This window comes from Muntiacus reevesi, chromosome 1, assembly GCF_963930625.1.
Source record: "Muntiacus reevesi chromosome 1, mMunRee1.1, whole genome shotgun sequence".
Taxonomy (NCBI): domain Eukaryota; kingdom Metazoa; phylum Chordata; class Mammalia; order Artiodactyla; family Cervidae; genus Muntiacus; species Muntiacus reevesi.
In genome coordinates, this window is record NC_089249.1 from 64,436,985 (window position 1) to 64,459,845 (window position 22,861).

General features: G+C 50.9%; 1 protein-coding gene across 1 annotated transcript in view; it reads right to left on the reverse strand.

Annotated features, from left to right (window-relative positions):
• Positions 1 to 432: 432 nt before the first annotated feature.
• The window catches only part of CD247 (CD247 molecule), an 82,919-nt gene continuing 60,490 nt past the window's right edge, over positions 433 to 22,861 (reverse strand). Inside the window, exons 2-8 of the mRNA XM_065946281.1 lie at positions 6,977 to 7,080; positions 6,003 to 6,059; positions 5,302 to 5,382; positions 4,745 to 4,780; positions 3,935 to 3,991; positions 2,309 to 2,350; positions 433 to 1,606 (exon numbers count right to left, since the gene is read on the reverse strand). Coding sequence (XP_065802353.1) covers positions 1,541 to 1,606; positions 2,309 to 2,350; positions 3,935 to 3,991; positions 4,745 to 4,780; positions 5,302 to 5,382; positions 6,003 to 6,059; positions 6,977 to 7,080 — 443 coding nt within the window. The 3' untranslated portion in view covers positions 433 to 1,540. The remainder of the gene's footprint in view (positions 1,607 to 2,308; positions 2,351 to 3,934; positions 3,992 to 4,744; positions 4,781 to 5,301; positions 5,383 to 6,002; positions 6,060 to 6,976; positions 7,081 to 22,861) is intronic.

A 22,861-nucleotide genomic window follows, 5' to 3' on the forward strand; every position in this document is an offset into this window, starting at 1 on the left:
GCAGAATCTGACCCCAAAAATGTTTTTTTGTCCCTTCCCCATACCTTACAGACTGAGGTTGTGTGCTGTGGCATTGGCGGCTGCTCATAACCCCCAACACTCCCTGCTAACAGCACTCTCTCTCCTGACACCTGGATCCTCGGCTGGCGCCTCTCCCGTTCTCCCACCTGCACACAAGCTACGCCAGGCGGTGAGCTCTGCACCCAGGACTCTCTCCTACCACCTCCCACAGGCCGTGCCCACCGTGTTGCCCCAGGCACAGCCTGGGCTGGCCACTGGCTGCATCCTGCTTTCCTGCATGTTCCAGGGGACCATCCTGTTCTCTCCCAAGAATCAGCAGTTCTGCCCCCACTGCAGGGGCAGCAGGCTGATTCCTTGATGACTAAATGACCATTATAGGCTTGGCTGTCTAAATGAAGCTTACAGTAAAGCTTTTTCACTAAAGTTATTTATTATGCAAAAGAGTAAGGCTCTAGCAAACCAGTATAAATTAAGACCAAGCAGAGTGGGTTTTCCATTCATCACCATGTGCCCTTTTATTACACAGCTCTGTTCTAACACGTCAGCTGAGGCTCTTTTTGTGATGCCACTGTCCTTTGGGATCTTTCTAGGTTCGAGCTATACCAAGTCGTCCTTCAAGGCCTTCCCCATTTGATGAGATGGGTTTGTCTCATTCCATGAGGTGAGCAAGTGGCTGCAAAGAACGTGGTCTTGCTTCTCTCGCTGCCAGCTCACCTGTTCAACATCTGCAATGACACCGCTCTGTTCTTTCATCCCAGACTCTTCACAGCTCGCTTCCCTGTGACAGCATGGGCTCCTTGAGGGCAAGGCTAGGCTTGTTCATCTCTTGGTCCCAAAAGAGGGCCTGGCATACAGGTTCTATCAAGGGGAATGTACACTTGATTGCAGGAGGGCTCCTTCACACCCCTCCCCAGGCCTGTGGCTCCCCTGCTCCCACCCCTGATCTACCAATACCAGCTACCACCTACTCCCACCTTCCTCTCTGCCCCTTTCCTGGCCCAATCACCAGTTACCTTGAAATTAGGGGGCACGGTAACAACTGAAGCCAAATTTACAGCAGCAGCAAAGCTACTCAAAAGCTGACAGAACGATACAGACTATTAGGACTGGCACTAACATTGGTGGTTTCTCTGGGGACTTTACAAAACACACCCTGAATTCAGTTATGTTTGAGAAGGAGGAGGCCCGGCTCCCAGTTAAGACCCTGGAGCTGCAGGGAGTAGGGCCTGCCTACAGTCTCCAGGAAACCAGAAGACCTGAGAACAAGGTGCATTCACAGTGGACTCCTCAGGGAAGGGCATGGGGATGCACTCTCTCCCAGTGTCCAAGGACAAAATTCTGTGTGAGTTTGGAATTGGGTATGACCAAATGTTACAACTTGAAGCATCCCACTCATAAAGAGGAATACTTGGGTGGTGGAGAAATATGAGTGAACTGGGTTATAAATGCTTTATCCTGTATCTTTGACAATCTGGCTGTCTACAGGTCTGGCCTGTGAGTGCTGAAACTCCAGCAGCTATTAGCGAGGGGGCAGGGCTTGCATGTGGAGGGCGTCATAGGTGTCCTTGGTGGCCTTGCTGAGTCCCTGGGAAAAACAAATGAGAAAAGAAGAGGAGGTCAGAAGCCCTGTGTGGGCGTGAGCCTACCTGGAGGCTAAAAGGCATCTGCTGCAAGCTGGCCCGTGCCCTCCCCCCACGCTCAGCAGCCCGGGAACTGTCCCCGAGGCCACAGCTGAGGGCTCTGTGTTTTCGAGAAGCTGGCTGTGCTCAGGGTACACAATTCACACCGATTTGCAAAAACTAAGCACCCGACTACAGTAACATTTTCTTTTTAAAGTTATTTTTCTTGGTTGGTTTACTTCAGTCTTCTCACCCACCCTACTAGGTGTGAGGATAAGGCAGGGTAAGGCCTCTGCAAGGGCCCCGAGCAGTAGAGAAAGAGGCAGGAAATGGCTTGTTCGGTGTCCTTTACTCAAGACCACACAGCGTCTGGGCAACTGCCACCTGTCTGCCTTGCTCTGTTCCCCCAGGGCTCCCCTCGCCACCTCCTTAGAGTCAAGTGATCTGCTTGAAAGGCTGAATCCCAACCCTGCCTCAGGGACTGACTGGCAGAGCAGTCACTACAGGCCTGAAGAATGGGTGCCCTTGGCTTGCCAAGTTCAGCTGTTGAAGAGCTGGCACTGCCAACAAGAAACACAAGGGGGCCTGAGCGTGGTCCTAGTTAGACGGCGCCGTCCTGGGAAGCAGGGCCGGCAGTGCAGACCAGAGGCACCGCCAGCTGCACTTACCTGGTAAAGACCGTCCTGCCCCTTGCCTCTTCGCCGCTGGTTCTGTGGGAGTGAGACAAGAAAAGGCTAGAAAGTCAGACAGTTGGCAGCGGCTTTCCTGCTCAAGGGTCCTACTCGGAGGGCCCCAGATAGTCAGAGCTGACCATCTCCTAGCCAGCAGCCCTGCCCAGGGAGAGAAAGGCCCTCAGGTCACTGGTTAGACCTTGGCCTCTGCAGAATAAGGTGAAGCCGGGCTCTGACGAGGCCCAGGTTTGCTCTGCCCGACGCAGACCCTCATCAGATTCTTGGATCTGGGCTGCATGGGTGCTGGCCACATTGCCCACTGCTTGGAATAATCGGGCCTCCCTGCAGCTCTCAAAATTCTTGGCTAACTAGGAAAGTCACTATGGAGGTTCCTCAAAAAACTAAAAGTTGGATTACCATATGATCTTAGAAAACTACAATTCAAAAGGATACATGCACCCCAATGTTCACTGTGGCACTGTTTACAATAGGCAAAACAGGGAAGCAACCTAAATGTTCATCAAAAGATGAATGGATAAAGAAGATGTGGTATGTATATATGACAGAATATTACTTGGCCATAAAAAAAGAAAGAAAAAATGCCATATGCAGCAAATGGATGAACCCAGAGGTTATCATACAAAGTAAGCCAGAGAAAGACAAAAACCATATGATATTACTTACATATGGAATCTAAAAAGACTATACAAATGAATTTATTTACAAAACAGACTCACAGACTTATAGAGCAGACTTATGGTTGCCAAGAGGGTAGGGGGAAGGATAGATTGGGAGTTTGGGATTAGCAGATGCAAACTATTACTGACAAAATGGATAAATTATAAGGTCCTACTACATAGTACAGGGAACTATATTCAATATCCTGTGATAAACCGTAATGGAAAAGAATACGAAACAGAATGTATATAATCACTGAATCACTTTAATTAACACAACACTGTAAATCAACTATATGTGAATGAAACAAATTAAAAATAAATTTTTTATCGAGTCATTTATACTCCTTGGGAAAAGCAAGTATGTCATGAGTACAAGCTCCAGCTGTGGAGTCTGTTCCGATTCTGGCTCCCTAGCACCAGCTTCGTGACCCTGGGTGAGTTACTGAACCATGCGCCTGGAAGGCACACGTCTCTCCAGGTTATTGTGGGAGTTAAATGAGGCCATCTGCCTGGAAAGCATGAGCCAGGCCAGCAGTGTGGGCACGCTGCATGTGCAGCTACACAGGGACCAGACTCAGAAGGCTCAGTGCTCCGCTCTCACCATCTGGACGTCCTTAATCGTGTGTGAACGAGGGTCCCACCATCCCAAGTGCTGAACACGCTTTGACACACATTAGTCACTTGATTATTATTAATGGGACAGATTTTACCTTTTCTTGCAAACCATAGGCCACTTTAGAATTTAACTTGGTTTTTAATCCTAAAGAGCATCAGTCCTTTCTGAGCACCTTACATTCTATCAAGAGATGACACAGCTGGATTAACCACTGCCTCTGGTGGCCATCCCATGGGCTTTTGCAGGTGACAGGAGGAAGGCATGGGACTCTCTGGAACATCCCCCACACCACCCAAGCCTGGGGAACAAAGAAAGAGCAACACTCACGTCACTCTTCATCCCGATCTCACTGTAGGCCTCCGCCATCTTGTCTTTTCTTAGCTCCTGAAAAAGAGGGCATGAGACACTGGTTTTACCAACCAATGTAGAAAACTGTGGACCCCCCTGCAAAAGGGAACCTCTAGATTCCCAAGTGGGGGGGGGGGGGTTTCTAAATTCAAGGCTCCAACAATCAGCTCCAACTCCACCCTCTTCCTTTGGAAACCTCTGAAAGCCAGCCCTTTGCATTGAGTTGAGAAGCTCAGGTTAGAACCTGAGATAAGATGTGGACTCCTAGCCAAAAGGCACACATGTTGGACAATGCAAGAGCTCACTCGAAGGGCCCAGAATTATTTATTTAAGCAAGTTGTCTCTTTACATAGCCAACACCATAGGAAGAAGTAGCTCTCTTTACAGTAGGTTACCCCCCTGCACTGGTCCCCCACACACTGATCAACACCCAGAATGGGGAGGTTTTCAACAAGAGGTGAAACTCAGGGACTACTCTGGATCCTAGGAACAGGAGTGCCTCCCAGGGGCTTGCCCAGCTTGACCTCACTATCCCTGCCGGGTCCCAACCAGGCTGACCCGGGAACTCCAGCGGCAGGCACAGGGGCCGAGAGAGGGAAAGCAGGCCGAGGGGCCTTCCTACAAGCAGCCACTGCAGGCAGCAAGCAGGTGAGGTGTAATTCGGCCCCAGGAAGTGAGAGTCAAGTTGGGCAAAGACCACAGGGCAAGAAGCCAAACCTTTGTCCAGAGCCCTTCTCCAGCCCTACCCCCCAAATTTCCAAGGAAAAACATGCCACCTCCTCTACTCACATTGTACACGACTTCGTGGGGGTTCTTCTTCCTCTGCTGGGAGAGAGAAGGGGAAGAAGTTAGCATGGGAGAAACAGGAACCCAGGCCAGGGGAGCTGAGGCTCCTTCCCCCCGCCCCTTCCCCACAGCTGTGGGCTCCTCAGCCCACGTCCCCCCCACCGGCGCCTGCAGTCCCGCTCAGCCGCCCCAGGGCCCTCATGGCCTCATGCTCCCTCATGCACACAGACACGCTCTCACACCCAAGCTGAGCTCTTAAGACCCCACCTCGGGCCTCCTCCAGCTGCTCCTTTTCCCACAGTGTGTGGAGTTTACAGCTGAAGAGGCAGAGCTGCTAAGAGCCTGGTATCAGCGTTGCCACATTCACACAAGAAGGCCTGTGTGACGCAGAAAGGCGCGCGGGGCAGCGGCGGGGGACGGGGTTGCCAACGGCCGCCTGGCCAGGCCTCTCACACAAGGTCCAGCACGGTGAAGAGCGTGCGGGCCCCAAGGAGCCCTCCTCTAGCTGCCTGGCTGACCCGCACACACACACTCACGCCCGCAAACACAAAAGGCCTTACCGGTTTCGCCCCCATCTCAGGGTCGAAGCCCCCTCTCCTATCCAGGACTGCATACTCCTCTCTTCGGCCGACATTCAGCTCCTAGAAGATGCAGAGATGAGTCAGAGATGAGAAAGCAAAGCTCAGGAGGATGGGGCCGGTAGGCCAAGGGAGTTCTTCAAGAGTGGCGGCTCACAAAGGAAGTAGGGACCAGGGGATCCATCGGCTACGAGCATCTCGGAAAGCCTCTCAGAGAACATATTACTGGGCGGGGCGGGGAGGGAGTGGGCGGGGCGGGGAGGGAGTGGGCGGGCGGAGGGGGAGGTGCATGATCTATTCGATCAAAGTCCCACTGCGCGGAGACAGTGAAATCGCTTCTCCACCGCAGCGAAGATCTATACTTTCCTTTTCCACCCCCATCCCTCTGGTCCGTGAAACCGCTGCCGGGCGGGGGCTCGCTTGGAGCAGGCACCGCACTAAGGGGGCGCCCGCCGCGCAGCACACCGCTAGGGAGCGGCATCCTCCCAGCACCTCCACGAAGCAGGCATGGTGACTGTCTCCGTTTTACGAGTTAGGAAACTGAGTCCCAGAGAGGTTAAAACACCCTGCAGGGCTAATGGCCGCGGACCAGACCCACAGCCGAGCCCCTGGCCGCTGTTCCCCCACGTCCCGGGAGAGGCGTGCACCTTCTAGGCTAGGCTCTCCGGAAGAGGCGGACTTACGTTGTAGACCGGGTTCTGGCCCTGCTGGTAGGCGGGGACGTCGGCACTCCTGCTGAACTGGATGGGGAAGAGGAGAGAAAGCGCTTTACTTTCTGCGCGGGCAGCCTCGCTCCGCTTCTCCACTGCAAACGCGTGCGCCCTGTCTGCTGGGGCTGGGCCCCTGCGAGACCCCGGGGCCTGAAAGCCTCATTTCTGAGCCCAGCTCCCATTCTCCTCGCAGGAGTCAAGGGCAGTCACCGCAGGTGCCCCGGCGCCCGCCCTGGTTTCCGCTCCCAGGCCCGTGCCCTCGCGCGTGCGCAGAAGCGCCTGCCTCACGGGCCGCGCCCACTGCGCTCCGGGTTTTCCCCCGGCCCCTTCCTCCCAGGGATTCGGAGAACTAGTTGAGAGGTGCCACCTCCTATCTTGACCCCTGCGGCCGGGTGCTTTCCATGTGGCACTGTGTCCTGAGGACCGAGGCTTCGTCTCCCTTTGCCCACGCCACGGCCACCCCCACTCCCCGCCCCAGCCCCTGGCTGGAGCTGCAGGGCCCTCGGTGAAAACCCATGCTCTGGGTTAACATTCCCACGTAGGGATGAAAACCGGATTTGAAGAGAAAAGGCTAGCCAAGCCTGGGTCTGCAGTTGGACAGCAGGGTCTGGAAAGAGACTGCAGGCTCCCACCTCCCTGCTCTTCACTGAAGCATAACCCCCTTTCCTGGCAGAACCTCTGCCTTGAGACGCCTAAACGTTCACACATCTGTATGACTCCTCACTAAGACTCCAGCACCAGTGTACACTCATCCTCCCACTCTTGTCCGGCTAAGCGAAACACCACCCCCCACCTCTCCAGCCCACCCAGTGTGCACACTTGGTTGGTCTCTGCTTTGCCCGTGGATACCAACCACTCATGCTTGAGACTTCCCAAGACCAAGGCCCTCTGGACATCCCCCGAGTTGGGAAGCCCCTGCCCTCCCCCCAGAGGCCAGTGGCACCAACCTTCGCTCTCAGAAACAGGGCAGTGACAATAACGCCATAGATGAAAAGGATCCCGTCCAACAGGTAGCAGAGTTTCGGATCGAGCAGGCCAAAGCTCTGCGCCGCTGTGTCAAGAGATGAGATTGATTAGCCAGGTCCAGGTGAAGGAACATGTCTGGTTGGGGGGGCGGGGCGCGGGTACCATGACAGGTGAAGGAAATCATGATGAGGGCTGGATGCATTCTCCATACCCCATTGGACCACAACCTCTCTCCCGCCTTGGCCCAGCCTCTGGGGAAACCTAACCTGCCCCAGCAGGGGTCACGGCACGCGGCAGGGCCACAAAGCCTGGAAGACAGGAAGGAGGTAAAAACTAAGTGGGGGAGGTGAAATTGTCCCTTGTGCACACTGTGCATGAAAACACTGGTGCTGCTCCCAGCGTGGGAGCCCAGATAGGTGCGAGCCCCATGTGAACCACGTAATCTGGAAGCCACCCCAAATTGCCAGGGGGCCCCCCAGAGTATGTGCCATGCAAACTAAAGTACAATGGGGTTCGGGAAGGAAGTACAGTAAACAGCATTTTTTGAAAGTTCACTACCCTGTGAGAGGAGACACGGATTTAGCCTAGACTGTTCTTCCTGCCGGGTGTGTGTGCAGCAACTCCAGTGTAAAACGGGGTGTAGTAGGCGTCTAACTCCTCCCCTGCCTGCTCCCACGGAAGCCGCAGGCCCGCGGCCGCAGTCTCTCCCGGGCCGAGGGCGCCCTCTCATGGCCGCCTGCAGGACTACCTCGGGACTAAGGGAGCGGATACCGTGCCCTTGAAGGCCTCCTCCTTGTTATTAGTTCTGTGACTTGGGGCAAGTTGTTTACCCTATTTCAGCTGCCTCTTCTGCTGACCAGGGTGAAAACTATAACATTCCTTTAGTGTTTACTTCGTGCTAGACACCGATTTGATGTAATAGCTCGTCAGTTCCTCCCAACAGCACCACGTGGACACAGAAGCAGGGAGAACTCCGGATTTAGTCAGGAGCACTCAGCAAGTAAGAGGCAGGGCAGGTGAGCCCAGATGGTGTATCTCCCCAGCCCACCCCCGGCCTCCTGGGCCGAGCCCTGCCCTCACTCTTGCAGGAGCAACGTTTTAGCTTCTGCCACAAGCCCCCGAGCAGGTGATTCAAGGCTGCACCCGAGTCCCCACCCCCAGCCCTCTTGAATCCTCTGTTCTCAACCCTTTGACTACTTCCCTAACTCAGGACCCTCCACCCCCACGCCCGCCCCAGGCACTGAGTTCTTTGTAAACTCCCCATAGTCCTTGCTCAGAAACCGTTTTCTGTCTGAGTAAAGTCTAGCCCTGACTTAAGCTCAGGTCCAGCCCCCGCACAGGGTCTCCCCACACTGTCCCTCCTGCCCTACCTGCCTGCCTTTACCACAGTCGGTTCCTCTATCTGCCCACGGTTGCGAGTGCTCATCTGCCGGAGTGGGACTCGGTCCCGCCATCACAGCCCCTAGTGAGAGTTCCCTGTGCTGGAGGAGGCGCGAGAGCCTGCCTCTACAGAGCACGCTACAGACACAGTGTGCTGGGTTATGAAATTCCCCTCCTCTGGGATGTAAGTGCTGGACAACAGTGGCTGCATTTTCCGCATTCTTGCCTCTTCCTTCACTCCCAACATCAGAGCACAGACTAGATATATGGAATTTTCACGGAAGATACCAGGCCTCCTATGCAAGATTGGCCTGACCTCTGGCCCTGAGGTGGTGCTGGAAGCCGCTGCTGACCGAAGGTAGGGGATCTGAAGGCCACTCCAGGATTCTAGCCTGGAAAGTCCCATGGACAGAAGAGCCTGGCCGGCTACAGTTCATGGGGTCGCAAAGATTCAGACACGACTGATCACACACACACACCACACACACTGAAGGCCTATGGGAGACAACCCAGCCCCCTGCAAAGGCCATGTTTGGTGGCCACTCCACCCTAGCTGGGGTTATTTTTTTTCCTTTTAGGACTGGAAGGGTGTCAGCGGAGATTTATTTGGGTGGTTGAGATTCAGAAAAAGGGTTGGGAGAAAATCGCTCAGTTGCCTGTCACATAAAATGAGAGCAGAAAAATTACTGGGCAGTAAATTTAGAACAAATAAGGAGAAATATTTCTTGGTGTTCTGCAGAGCCAGTGCAGTGAGGGAGAGGATTTGGCCCCTCCCCAGAGATAAGTAATAGGAACGAATTTCTTTTTTTTCTTTCTTTTTGAACAGCAGCATGATTTTATGACCAAAGACAAATGTGCTGTGTGTGGTTTGGTCAAAAAAGGATATTAATCGCCACATACACCCCAGGGTGGAAACTTCCCTCTGTCTAGTCCAGCTGTGCCCATGCGAGGAGGAATGCGACTGATGAAGGCAGTGATAATCCAGAAAGTTCCTTGAAGGGACCCAGGGCCTAATTCAGTTGTGTGGCTAATTAAATATTTATTGGGCATCTGCTTGATGTCAGGGGATATTGAAATAGAAAGAACCCTGGATTGGGTATCAGTGGGTTCTATCATTAGTCCTTCCTCTGCCACTAAGTAGCTGTATGGTTTTGGGCAAGTCACCTCACCTCTCTGGGCCTGTTTCTCCGTCTGTAAAATGGTGGGTCATCCTGTCTACCTTAAGGGTGTGGTGAGAATCAAATGAGAGAAGGTACTGGTAGGTGTTTTTATAAATTTCTTCCACATGTCTAACATTTGAGTAGGGCCTTCTGAGTCCCTGCTCTTTTAGGGCTCATGTCTTAGCTCTTGAGGCCACACCCAGGTTGGAGGGGCTTCCCTTGGACAGCAGGCAGCTTTCCAAGATGACAACTCAAAGACAGGAGCCATAGACACTCCTAGGTTCTGGCTTCTTCCGTGCCTCCCCATCCCCAAGAGAGAGACCCATTTTCCTCCTTCCCGGAGCATCTTGTTTCTGTCCCCACCATATTCAGTCCCTAAGAGAGGTATTTAATGGGATTATATGGTGGCTGTTTTCCTAAACAGGAGAATCTGTTTTATTTCACACTTCCCATCCTCTGCACCAGATCTACAGCACCCAAGAGAACCCCAGAATTTGCACAAGTACCCAGATACTGATTAAGAGTTCTCATTCTCAGCCCTGGTCGCATGTTGGGATCGGCCTGGGGTCCACTCTGAGCCCAAGTTCTCATTTGATTGTCTGGGGAGGGGACTGGGCCAGTGCGCAGTAGAGCCGAGCTTCAGAGCGGCAGTGTCCCTCAGGCCCAGCCCTTCTCAACATACAGCTGTGCCCTACAACAATATAAATTCACTGCCAAAAAGAGACAGAAAGCAAAAGCAAAGCCTCAGCCTTTTATATGCACTGTAATTTTTGTGTACTTCTCAACTGTGTGCTATTGAACTTCTCTAAGCCTCAGTTTCCTCATCCATAAAACAGGATAATATTAACTGTCTCATTAGGTGATGGTGAGGCTTAATTATCTCAATAAGATAATTAATGCCTGGCATGTATTAATAATAAGTGCTCTGTATATCAGCTATTGTTATCACCATGATTTTTTTTTCCCCAAATCACCACCAATATATTTGTTTGAGGGAGAAAGGGTCAAATCATGTCAAGAACTTTTAGAGCAGACAGGATTAGGGACACCGATCTGCCTAACTTCTGGGTGTTCACAACTGCACAGGAAGAGCATGTGAGGCGACACCAGGTGACCAAAGAGCACGATGGGAGGATGCATTCTGAGGAGGTGCTGCTTCTTAGCAGAAAATGAGGACGGAACCTCCTAGAGCCCAGGATCCTCCTAGCACAGGCCAGGACATGATAGTGACCTGGTGAAAAAGAATCTCACCCTATTTGCAAAGCAAAAGAGCAGAGCTCCCAGCTGAGCTGCAGAGTGAAAGCTGGGGGTGGAATCTGACCCCGTGATCCTTCGCCTCCAATCCGGGCCTCCACAAACCGTTCTGTTATCCCCTGCACAAGGCAGACTCAGCAAATTGTGAAGTTAGGACGAGTCTTCCCAGTTCCCAACCCCATTCCACTGTATCCAGGTCCAACAGGTGACCCAATCCCAGGGCACAGACCCAGCCTCTCTGGACCCCCACTTCTGGGCAGACATATGGCAAATATGGGAACAGAAGCCCAGCTGGACTGGAACCCATCTGAATACTGATAGGTTGCAGTTGTCCTACAGGTACTCCAGGATCAGTCCTCACCCAAGGTGGTCAGGCTGAAACAGAGCAATTATTTAGGTGATTCCAGTTGCTCCAGGGCAGAACACAACCTGGCAGAAAAGAAGGCTGGAGCTTCAGAAGAGCTGACCCTGCACATCCAAGTGCCTCCTGCCGTGGATCCGGGATCAAAACACAGGGAGCGAAGGGGACCCAGTCTGGGACCTGCGGCTGTTCACCACCGTGAGACTGCCTGCCCGCATGCTCACTCCAGTCTCCATCACAAACGGTGTAGGTCCAGGTGGTCAGGGCCTGCCTGAACTGGGAGCCTGGATTCTAGGTGTTTCCTAGCCTCCCTTTGTCATCATACTGTCATCTATCAGGTAGGCACTGGAGAAGTGGGCCAACAGCATGATAAACTGGAGCCTTCCTGCCAGGTGGCATGCGTGAAATGAAAATAAAACTTGCGTGAGTGTTGCTAAAAGAGCTCTCTAAAACTAAGCCAGGAGACCATTAAGAAAGTATGACTTATGAACATCTCAGCCTGGATGGAATCTGATCTTTTGACCCAGTGATGTCACCCAGAACACCTGCCAGAAATTCAAGATACTTACTAGACCCTTACCTTAAAATAACTCACGACAACCTATCTACTTATGGAACCCACACTCTAAAACAACTTGTGATTCCTTAAGGACAAATATTTTCCACCTCATGTTAGAGCCAACCACAGTTCTCAGCAGGCGACTCTTAACAGCTTGGTGGCTTTTTGTCTTCATAAACCCGATTCTTTCTCTTCCTCGGAACACTCTTTCAGGGTTACCTGAATCTGCATCTCCTGAATTGCAGTACTTAAGGCCCCAATCAACAATGACAACAAAATAAAGATTCCAAATAAACTCTTTGCTTATTTGTAGGCTCCTGCATGATCAGATGCCTGGAGGCTCCAGGGGAAGCCAGGCCTTGTTGCGGAGGGAGACGCAATGTGAAATGTTCACAAGCTGCTGTGATTAAGTTTCAAAAGCCAGCAAACAAAAAGAGCTGTGAATTCAGAGTTAGGCAAAAGCTCTGTGTCCTGAAACCAAAGGTGAGGTGCACGTAAAGCAGAGAGGTGTGTCAAAGTGTGTCTCTCCACATGTTGCGTCTAAAAATGGTATGAGTTGTCTTAGTGAAAGTGAGCCCGCCCATCTCTATACACCCAGTTGTCACCTTCATAAAGGCCCAGAGTTAGGAAGTTTCATGGCACTGACCATTAACAGAAAGATCCTGGGTCCCCAAAAGGCAGCCTGAAGGCACTAGAGTCTGATTTCTCTGGATGAGAGGTATTTGAATTATGTCCTTTGTCTGTCTCCCAGGCAGACTATGAGCTTCCACAAACAGACGGAACAGGACTTATCAACCTGGTCCTGCTGTCACCCAAATCTGCAGACACACACTGATGCCCATCTCCCGCTCCAGCAAATCCTTTTTAGGAGCAGGGTGTCTGTCGAACTCCATCACATCCAATTAGTAAGGATACTGCCCATTTGAATCCCAACATGCACTTTTAAAATAACTTCCTGTACATGATCAACTTTGATTCTCATGAGAGCCCAGAAGGTGAGCAAGGGGCTATTACTAGACCCAATTCACAGACCGATAAACTGAGACCAGAGGAGTAGAGTACTTTTTCTGAGGACACGTGCAGGTTAGAGCCAAGCTGGATGGGACACTGAGTCCCTGGTCCCGGCTGCTTGTCTAACCTCTCTGCCTAAGGTGCACCTCCCCTTTGGTTGCAGGACACAGAACTTTCACCCACCTCTGAATTCACAGCTCTTACTGTTTGCTGGCTATTGACACTTAGTCACAGCAGCTTGTTAACTTTTCGCATGGTGTCTCCCTCCCCACATGGCCTGGAAAGCACAGATGATGCATTTTGGTTTCACTTGCTTATTTCCCCTCCTCACCTAGCACATACCAGGCCACTTAAGAAGAGGAAAGAGCATGAGCTTTAGAGCCAGAAAGCCTAAGATTTAAATTCTGAATCTGCTTCTTACCAGCTTTGTGGTTTGGGACAAGTTTCTTAACCACGCTGAGCTTCAATTCCTCTATCTGCAAAAGGGGGTTATTAAGTCTGACTTCACAGGGGAGTTATGCAAATGAAATGACACCGGTGTGTGGGGAAAGTGCCCTGTCTGGCGGCACGTGCTGAGTGAGTCCTGGGTCTCAGGTGACCTTCTCCACCATGATAGAGGCTCTGAAGGTACAAGCAGCAGCAGGAGTAGACCTGGGCTTCCCACTCCTTCATGCCAAGGTTAGGGACAAAACCTGGGCAGTTTCCCCAGCTCAAGATGGAGCGACGCCCCTTTCAGTGTATATGAGGATAAAACCACACAATGCGTACATGGAAAATGCCTGGTATACAGCAGGAGCTCAATAGTGGGTGGACATCCTGAGAACTCTTGGCTTCACCAAATGATAACAAGCTAACTTACATCTGCACTGTGTTCAGCTTAGAGAACTCTTTGCCCTTGAGTTATCTGGTTTAATCCTCAGAACAACTCTGTATGATATGGGAAGAATGATGCCACTTCTATTCAGATGAGGAAATTGAGTCTCAGAAAGATTACTCGACTAAAGAGTTCCCAAGTTTTATCTGATGCAAAGTCTCTCCACTCTATCTGGATGCTTCTGGAGTTTCTCTCTTCCAGAGAGCTTCCCACCTTTTAAAAGAATTTCTTCTCTGATACCCCCAGCCTCTGCTTGAATATCTCAGGTGACAGAAAGCTCACCACCCCCAGTTACTGGTGGAGAGCTCAAATTTTCAGAGCTTCAAAAAAATAGCTTTGGTCTTAGATCTGCTTCCAAAAGCACAAAGAACACAAATTCTCCCACATCTATAGGGACTGTAAGATCCCACCCACGTCCAGCTTGTCTCCCCCTTAATAAGAAGCCCTTTAACATCACAGCAAGAACAAACCCTCTGAAGGCAGACAGCTTGAGTCCGAATCCTGGCCCTGCTGCTTAACTAGCTGTATGAATATGGGGTAATCACAGCCACCTCCCAGGGTAGATGGGCTGGTGAGCTCTCAGTACGCAGGACCTGATGGTGTTGATTCTAATGGCCTCCAATTCAGGTAGGAGGAGACAGCTTCCAAGCCTCCTGAACTCCTTCTGCCACTCCAACCTTGAGCTCAGGGTCTGGCTGCTGCCCAGCTGCACCTCCAGACTCAGAGGCAACTGGTGATGACATTGCAGGCTAAGAATTTAGAAAACAGGAAGTCGTGTGTGTTCAGGAAGGCAGCAGTGATGGGTGCTTGTTGCTGGGAGTGATGCCCAGCCCGTCCACCGCAGCACCTTAGGCATCCAGACCTCCCCCTCAGGGGAGTGGCTCTTTGATTGAACAACTAACTTTCACTGCAGCAGGGAAAATCTAGACTAGACTCACAGGATGATAGTTATAACCACTAGTTGAAGATTCATTTTGTGCTAGGAAGCACATGTGAGTTTTCCCGTTTGATCCTTAGAGCAACTATGACTATACAGCTGGGGAAACTGAGACTCAGAGATGTTTAATAACTTGCCTGCGGTCTAGAGCCGGGGCTAAACCTAGACCTATCTGAATCCATAATCCAGATACCGTGTGGTCCAGAGTCCTAACCACCAGTTGGTATTGCCCTTGGACGACTTACTGGTCTTCAGGGACAGGGAGAAAGGAGCCTCACCAGGCTTTGGAGAACTTCTTTTTCAGAGGATCCATGTTAGTAAGTGATATTAACTTCACAAATGGCCTTCTTTCTTTGAGGAGGCAGAAGGCTGAAAGGCCTACGGGGTTAATAGCTACAGCTGGCCTGCCATCACATGTGAGGCCAGCACCCACACTGGCCAATGCCTAGAGAGGCTGATCCATTTGGGAACATCCTAATCACCTTGACCTACATCCTTTGTTAGTACCAGTTAATTTTTTAACACTTCCCTTTCTGTTGGAGTATAGCTGGCCAGTAATGCAGTGCTAGTTTCAGGTGGTACCGTGTAATTCTATCTGCTTAGCTGTTGTGGCCGTGCTGGTCTCGGTCGCTCCGTGGGCTTTCTCTGGTGGGGAGCGGGGCCAGCTGCGGGGTGCAGGCTCCTCGCTGCAATGGCTTCTCTTGTGGCAGAGCACAGGCTCTAAGGCACACACGCTTCAGCAGATGTGGCTCATGGGCTCGGTGGTTCCGGTGCTCGGGCTTAGTTGCCCTGCGGTATATGAAATCTTCCGGAACCAGAGACTAAAAAATGTCCCTTGCATTGGCAGGTGGACTCTTAACCATTGGACCAACTTTCTGTTAAGGGCTGAATTGTGTCCCCTCAAAATTCATATGTCCTAACTCCCAGTGCCTCAGAATGTGAGTGTATTGGAGGTGGGCAGCCGGCATAATTTCTACCTTCTGAGAAAATTGTAAGGAGGGAGCACATTGCATGTAAGCAAGAACCTAGCACAGTTCCTGACACATAGTAGGTACTCAAAACACCATGATAGGCCACTGTTATTAGGAGAAGCTGCAGGCATGGTGCTAGGCAGTGAGGAGCAAGCAAAAACACAAATAAGTAGCTTCACAGTTGAGCAGGGAGGTGAGAGAGACGCACAGGACGCTGGGGACAGCCAAGGGAGACGGCGCTCGTGCTCATCCGTGCTCTGGGGGTAAAGCAATGACAGATCGTGACCTCCCTTGGTAAGCAGAACTCACATTTCAGCTCTTTCCATTTATTACATCTTCCCAGTGGCCCCTCAAGGCCAGCAGACAAGTCTCTCATTTTAGTGGACAGCACTTACTCTGTGGCAGGCAGTTATAAACAAGTTATATATACACGTGTATATATAGACACACACACACACACAGAAAGAGCAGTATCTATGTATATATGTATATATATCTACATATTTTATTGCTATTGTTTAGTCACTAAGTCATATCCGACCCTTTTGCAACCCCGTGAACTGTAAGCTGGACAGATCTTACTTGCTCCACATTGCAGATAGAGTCTGAAGGTCAGGGAGGTGAAGTGACTCCTGAGGCCCCGTGCTGTGCATGCCGCAGAGCCAGGAGAGAGGCCAGGAGGAAGCTGGAGGAGAGGCCAGGTCTTGCCAGGCCTTTGGTCTTTCACACAGCCCACAGCCCTCACAGCGTGCTCTTGAACATTAGCCCCATTTAAAAGAAATCCACTCTAGAACAAAACCCTCATGTAAAAATTCCAGGCAGGATTTTGCCATTTCTTTGAGACTTTCATTTATTCTGTTAGCCTGCAGATAAACCGTCACTGTATGCAGAGATAAAAGCACATTTTTACATTTATTGATGTTTATTACATCATTATCTGCAGGAGCAAAACAAAAAGAGGTAGAAGAAGACAAACAATGTAAATGTCCACCAGCTGGAAACCAGATAAATAAATTTTGGTATATTTATGTAAAGCAGTTCAAATAAACAAACACAACAGATAGTTCTATATGTGCTGCTATGGAAAGATCTTCAAGATATTTAGATTAAAAAGCAAACTCTGGAATGATGTATACAATACTTGTGCATGAACAAGAAAAGGCATATTACATAGCCTGCATATGTATGTGTGCATGATCAGTCACTCAGTCGTGTCCAACTCTTTGCAAACCCCTGCACTTAGCCTGCCAGGCTCCTCTGTCCATGTGACTCTCCAGGCAAGAATACTGGAGTGTGTTGTCATTTCCTCCCCTAGGGGATCTTCCCGACCCAGGGATCTGACCCTCGGCCCCAGCGTCTCCTGCATTGTAAGCAGATTCTTTATCGGTGAACCACTTTGGAAGCCCAGCTTGCACATGTATACTTATACATAAAAACGTATCTGGATGGTTTATGTTTGGGATGATGAACAAGTTCTGGACACATTCGTGATTATGATAAATCTCTCCATTTAAGGCTCTTCAGCTTCTGTAAACATGGCTTATCCTTTTTGGTGTACAAGTTTTGTACACAATTTGTTAAGTATACTCTCTGTTTGAGAAGAAGCCACTGACCAGGAGAAAATATTTTTGAATCACACGTATAAAAGAGGATTGAGTCCTGAATATATAAAACTCTAATATACATATGGGAGTTGGGGAGAGAAATTGTTCTGTATCATGTTTGTGATCATGGTTACGTGAATCTATCCAAATCTTACAGCTCATAGAACCACACACCAAAAATAGTGTATTGTTAATTATCTTACTGTTAAGTCTGTAATATTAAAAAATTAAAAATTTATGACAGTAAAAAAAAGAAGTCTAGAAACAGATAGTGGTGAGGGTTACACAACATTGTGAATGTACTTCATACCACTGACTAGTACTCTTAAAAAATGGTTAAATGGTAACTTTATATGACTTATAATTTACCACAATAAAAAAGTATCTATACCTATCTATCTATCTACCTATCTACCTATATATTTGGATTGCTGCATACACAAAATACAGTATTCACAGTAACTCTGGAGAGGAGGGAGTTGAGGGAGAGTTTGGGAAAATTTTACTTATTTTCTACTTTGCACATTTTGGGTTCTTTGAAACTTTGTGATAGTATATTACATTTATAATGTTAACCCGACAAAAACAAAGGACAAAAACAAAACCCTTAAATAACTCCATGTTTGCGCAGCACAGTTCTAGGCAAGCAGAAAGTGAAGGGAGGGATACAGACCTGTCCATTTAGCAAAGCACCTTGAACCTGACTGTTGCACAATACATTTCTGGTGATGACTTACTGGGATTTGGAAGTAATTCAAATATACAGAAATGTTTACTCTAATGGTATTTTGGGAAATTTTAATACCTTTGTGCATAAACACAGAAACAATTACTCCTGATGGACAGCACAATCATAAGTGAAAGTGAAGTCACTCAGTCGTGTCCAACTCTTTGCGACCCCATAGACTGTAGCCTACCAGGCTCCTCTGTCCATGGGATTTTCCAGGCAAGAGTACTGGAGTGGGGTGTCATTTCCTTCCCCAAGGGATCTTCCCGACCAGGCATCAAACCCAGGTCTCCCGCATTGCAGGCAGACGCTTTACCCCCTGAGCCACCAGGGAAGTCCGCAGCACAATCATAGTTGCTGTTACTGTTATTCAGTACTGCAGAAAAGACATACTTTCATACTCAAGTTCCTCCTTGCCCCATCCTTGACACGAGCACCAGCCCAGCAGGTGAAAGCCGCTCTGACCCACTGCCTTGCTCCACTCATGCCACTGCCCCTGGGAGTCAGGCACCTAAGAAGCCAAGCAGAGTTCGAGGCATCAGGAGCTGCGCTACCAGAATAACCCAAGGGAGACCATCAGACAGAAGGCAGCCAGAGAGGCACTCTTTGAAGCCCTCATCTGCCCTCTGGGAAGGCTCCTACTGACTCCAGGCAATTGAGGCTACCTTTCCCGGCTTGCACAGCACCCACAGCAAAAACCTGTGTATGTCTCTGCTCGCCTGATAGCCCCTCCAGCCAAGGCGCGCCCTGAGCCTGGGGCTGTGCTTGGTCCACTGCAGAGGGCCCTGTGCTGGGCTCCTTTGGATACATGCTGGCAGGCTGGGGGCAAGTCACAGGATGAGGCCTGCCTACCAAGCTTAGCTTCTCCCAGACTGGTGGGAGGAAATGCTATTATGATTTGAAATTATACATACTTTAGCGGGCAGGGTAAATTCGCTGAGATTTTAGAGGCAAGCCTGAGCCTTCATGAGGCCAAGTTCACAGTCCCCTATCTGGGGTCCCTCCTGGAAAGGAGATGGAAAGAAGCAGTGGAAGGATCTGGGGCTTCTCCTGAGGTGGTCGTGCTCACTTACCCCTGGGCCCTGGCCACCCAGCTGTGCCAGGGGTGGGCCCTGAGCCCACCAAGTGCCGCTCAGAGGCTGGGCTCTTCCCTCCACCCACACCCAAAGCCCAGGTGTGCCATACCCCAGCCTAAGGTTACCAGCCGAATTCATGAAGAATACCCCTGCCCAGAGGAAGAGGAGTTCTGGACTGCGCGCGCGTGCACGTGTGTGTGCGTGTGTGTATGTGTGTGTGTGTATGTGTGTAGGGGGCCTTAAGGTCCTTCCCCACGAGGCCAGGGTGGGCTCTGGGCGCTCACCCTCTCGGTGCGGTTACTGGGAGCAGCAGCTCCACCCCGGGCCCACAGCTGTCTCCTAGCTCGAGGTTTCCTGTCGAGCTCAGCCATCCAGGGCCTGGGTTATCACCGGAGATCTCCCTTCTGAACCTGAACTGCTCGCACACTCTCAGGCACCCGCCCCCACTTGCGGTCCCTTCACCCCGAACCGCACCGCCCCCGGCCTCTGCGGGGAAGTCGGCCCGGCTGGGAGCGCTCGAGGTGGGGGTGGACGGGGTCGGGGGCAGCTGGATCCACTCTGGACCTGGGGGCTGGGGCCGCAGGGGCTGTGTCCCGGACGCCAAGGAGAACTGGCCAAGGGTGACCCTGAGAAGCAGGGACCCGCCGGGCCCTGCGGAGTGAGGAGGTGGGGGAGCGCACGCGCAGATCGGGAGGCCTGGCTCTGGGTCTCCGAGAGCGTTGAGCGCGCGTATCCAGTCTTAAGGCGCGGAGGACAGGCCGGGGCCTTCCGGGAGGCCCAGGAGAGAGAAGGCCCTCTGGAGACAGAAGCCTCCCCACGAAGAGCCTCCAGCCTACGAGCTCTGCGCCCCCCTTCTCAGAGAGCCAGGAGGAGCGCAGGGATCTCTCGGTTCTCACACTGAGGGTACTCCGATGTCAAAAGATGCCGCTCTCAGAGTCCATAGCGGCTTTCACTTTGGAGCCCTGAACACGCGGTAAGCCGCGAGCGCTGGATTTTATCCGCCCCCCTGCTGGGGCAGCGCTGTGTGGAGCTCTGGGAATCCACAGGTGGACTGCCCGTGTTGGGGTGTGTTCTCTCCCACCCAGCCGAGGGGCGAGGGGCCATGCCGGGAGGGCAGGGCCCCAGGAGGTAGCCCTTGTCAGCTTCTCCTGGTTTTCTCCGACATGAGCTAACCAGGTTGCAGGACAGGGTATTATTCTGACTGAGGACATAAAAGTAATTGAGCTAGCCCCTAGGTGAAGAGGGGTTGTTTTACTCCTCTGGACTGGCAGCGGACCCGAAGCTCTCAGCAGTGCTGGCCTGTTTGGTCCGGGGCCTGTGTCAGAATCACTCCAGAGTAGCTGAATTAGTCTCTAAAGGGAGATCCAGGGATCTGCATTGTAACGTGATGCCCCATGTTCTCTCCTGTGCTTCACTTCAGGCTCTGCTGCCTTCTGGGTTGATTGGGTCTGGAAGGTTCTAGGCATACATCCAGCCCCACCTGAACATTTGTGGACAGGCTGCTCCTTGAAGGAAGGCAACCCCAAGGCTCTCTGTTGTACGCACAGAGCAACCCCACCAGGACCAGCACCCCCACACTCTGTCACTGTTGTCAGGGAAACCCAAGGGCCCGCAGCCTGACACTGCAGGTGCATCTTAGGTTATCTTTGGTGCCTCTCATTCCTCACATTTCATTGTGCCACCGTGTGATCTTACATGCACATCATGCTGCCCCTGCCATGACTACCTGGAGTTCTGCTCAGTTTAAAATAGACTCACAAGGACAGTCCTGAAATTTCCTATCTTTCTGCTGCTGCTGCAGCTAAGTCGCTTCAGTTGTGTCCGGCTCTGTGCGACCCCACAGACGGCAGCCCGCCAGGCTCCTCTGTCCCTGGGATTCTCCAGGCAAGAACACAGGAGTGGGTTGCCATTTCCTTCTCCAGTGCATGCATGCATGCCAAGTTACTTCAGTCGTGTCCAACCCTGTGCGACCCTGTGGACAGCAGCCCACCAGGTTCCTCCATCCACAGGATTCTCTAGGCAAGAGTACTGGAGTGGGTTGCCATTTCCTTCTCCCTTCATCCTTCTAGTTCCACTTTTTCCACACCCAGTCATTTGCTGAGGACCAGCTTGCTGGCTGCTGGGGCCTGCCTGGGTAGCTCTCATATCCACCCATGTCTTGGTAGATTTTGAACAGCCGGCATGAGATGCCATCCTGGGTGGTGCCGGGAGCTGGGGTGGACCCCTCACACTGCCCAGCACTGTCTTAGCGTGAGCCTCTGCTCTGGGCACCAGCGTCACAGCGGCTCTGAGCAGCTTAGGGGCCCTGCTGGTTTGCTCAGGGCTGTGTGGAAATAGGATGGGGAGCCTGGTGAAGCATGCTTTCATCCCTGTTGCAGGATTAGTTGGTGAGAGAGAACAAGTCCAATTTACCAGGACAGACCAGGACAACCCTCAAACGAAAAATAATGTGGCAGCCAAAATGGAGCTGGCGTCTCACGCTTGAATATTGCCACTGATTTATCCTGGATGAACAAAGGGTGAAGATCACCTACCAACCCTGGAAGATGAGAAGTGCTGTGAGTTGAAGCAGGGAGCCTGGGAATGTAGGAGTAAGTGCAATCTTGTATGTAAACAGGCACTCGAGAGTTTTCCAAGATGCTGCCCACAGCTCTACACCCAGATCCTGCCTTTCCCCTTCCCTCTAGTAATCCTTTTCATGTCTTTCTCAGCTCTCTTGTTCCTCTCAGGCTTCCTTTCCAAAAAGCTCCAGCCCACACCAGCTTCCACTGCAGTCATTATATTTTTTTAGTACAAAGAGCACTTTGTTACTCTCACTGTGTCTAAAGGATTCTTTTCTACTCAGCTAATGCATGTTAGTAGGGGTAAAGAAAGAGCCTGGCTTCTAGTTCTTTTGATTCTATCATGTAGAAAGCCCAGTGGTAGGCATCACCAAGACATAATCGCTGGGATGATTAAGAGGCTGATTGATTGATTGATAACTATTAATGCATAAGAATGAGATGGTTGGATAACATCACCGATTCAATGGACATGAGTTTGAGCAAATTCCAGGAGATAGTGAAGGACAGGGTAGCCTTGCATGCTGCAGTCCATGCAGTCACAAAGAGTCGGACACAACTGAGCGACTGAACAACAACAATGATGCATAAGACACGTGAATTTTGCCCCTTACTTTTCAAAGAACCTATGAGTTGGAAGAAGCCTGAAAGACTGTCTTTATGGGAGTCCGGGCTAACACCATTACCTAAGGTGAGTGACCTTATGGAAACTATTTCACCCTTGGTTTCTTCACCTCCAAAATAAGGCTGTTCATATAACAGTCACTATGGTTCCCTCCAGCTGTGATCTGTGTTCAAGCTAGTTATTAGGAAAAAACTACTCAAGATTTCTTAATGAGCAGATGTCACAAAAGTGTCAGATTTCCAAAGTGCCCTCCCCCTTCTCTGGTGTCCCTGCATGAGCATGAGTAAGTAGGAAGAAATGCCCTAGCCCCTGAGCCTGCAAAGGAGAAAGACTGGCAAGGCCTTTTTTCATGAGTGAGTTCCAGGCTGTGAACAGCCCCAGGCCCTGCCATGCAGGACGGCCACCCAGGGGCAGCATCCTCAGCATCCTACTGGCAGCTGAGCAAAGAGCAGGCTGAGTCTCACCCAAAAAGGATGAGTCTTCTGGGAGGACCAGACAGTGGCTTCCAAGAAGACTCCTCACCTCATCCTTCCATGAAACTGTCCAGCTAAAAACTTTTACTCACTTTTCCAGACTCAGATCAAATGTTACCTCCTCTGGGAAAACTGTGCTTCCTTCAGGCAGAACTAATCTCCCTTCAATGGTCACCTGTTTCTATTCTATGGGGTGCCGGAAAAATCAGGAATCATGAGTTAAATTTATTGTTAAACAGAATTGTAGTTACATTTTTCAAGAAGATAGAGTCAATATGTTTTCCTTCAACTTT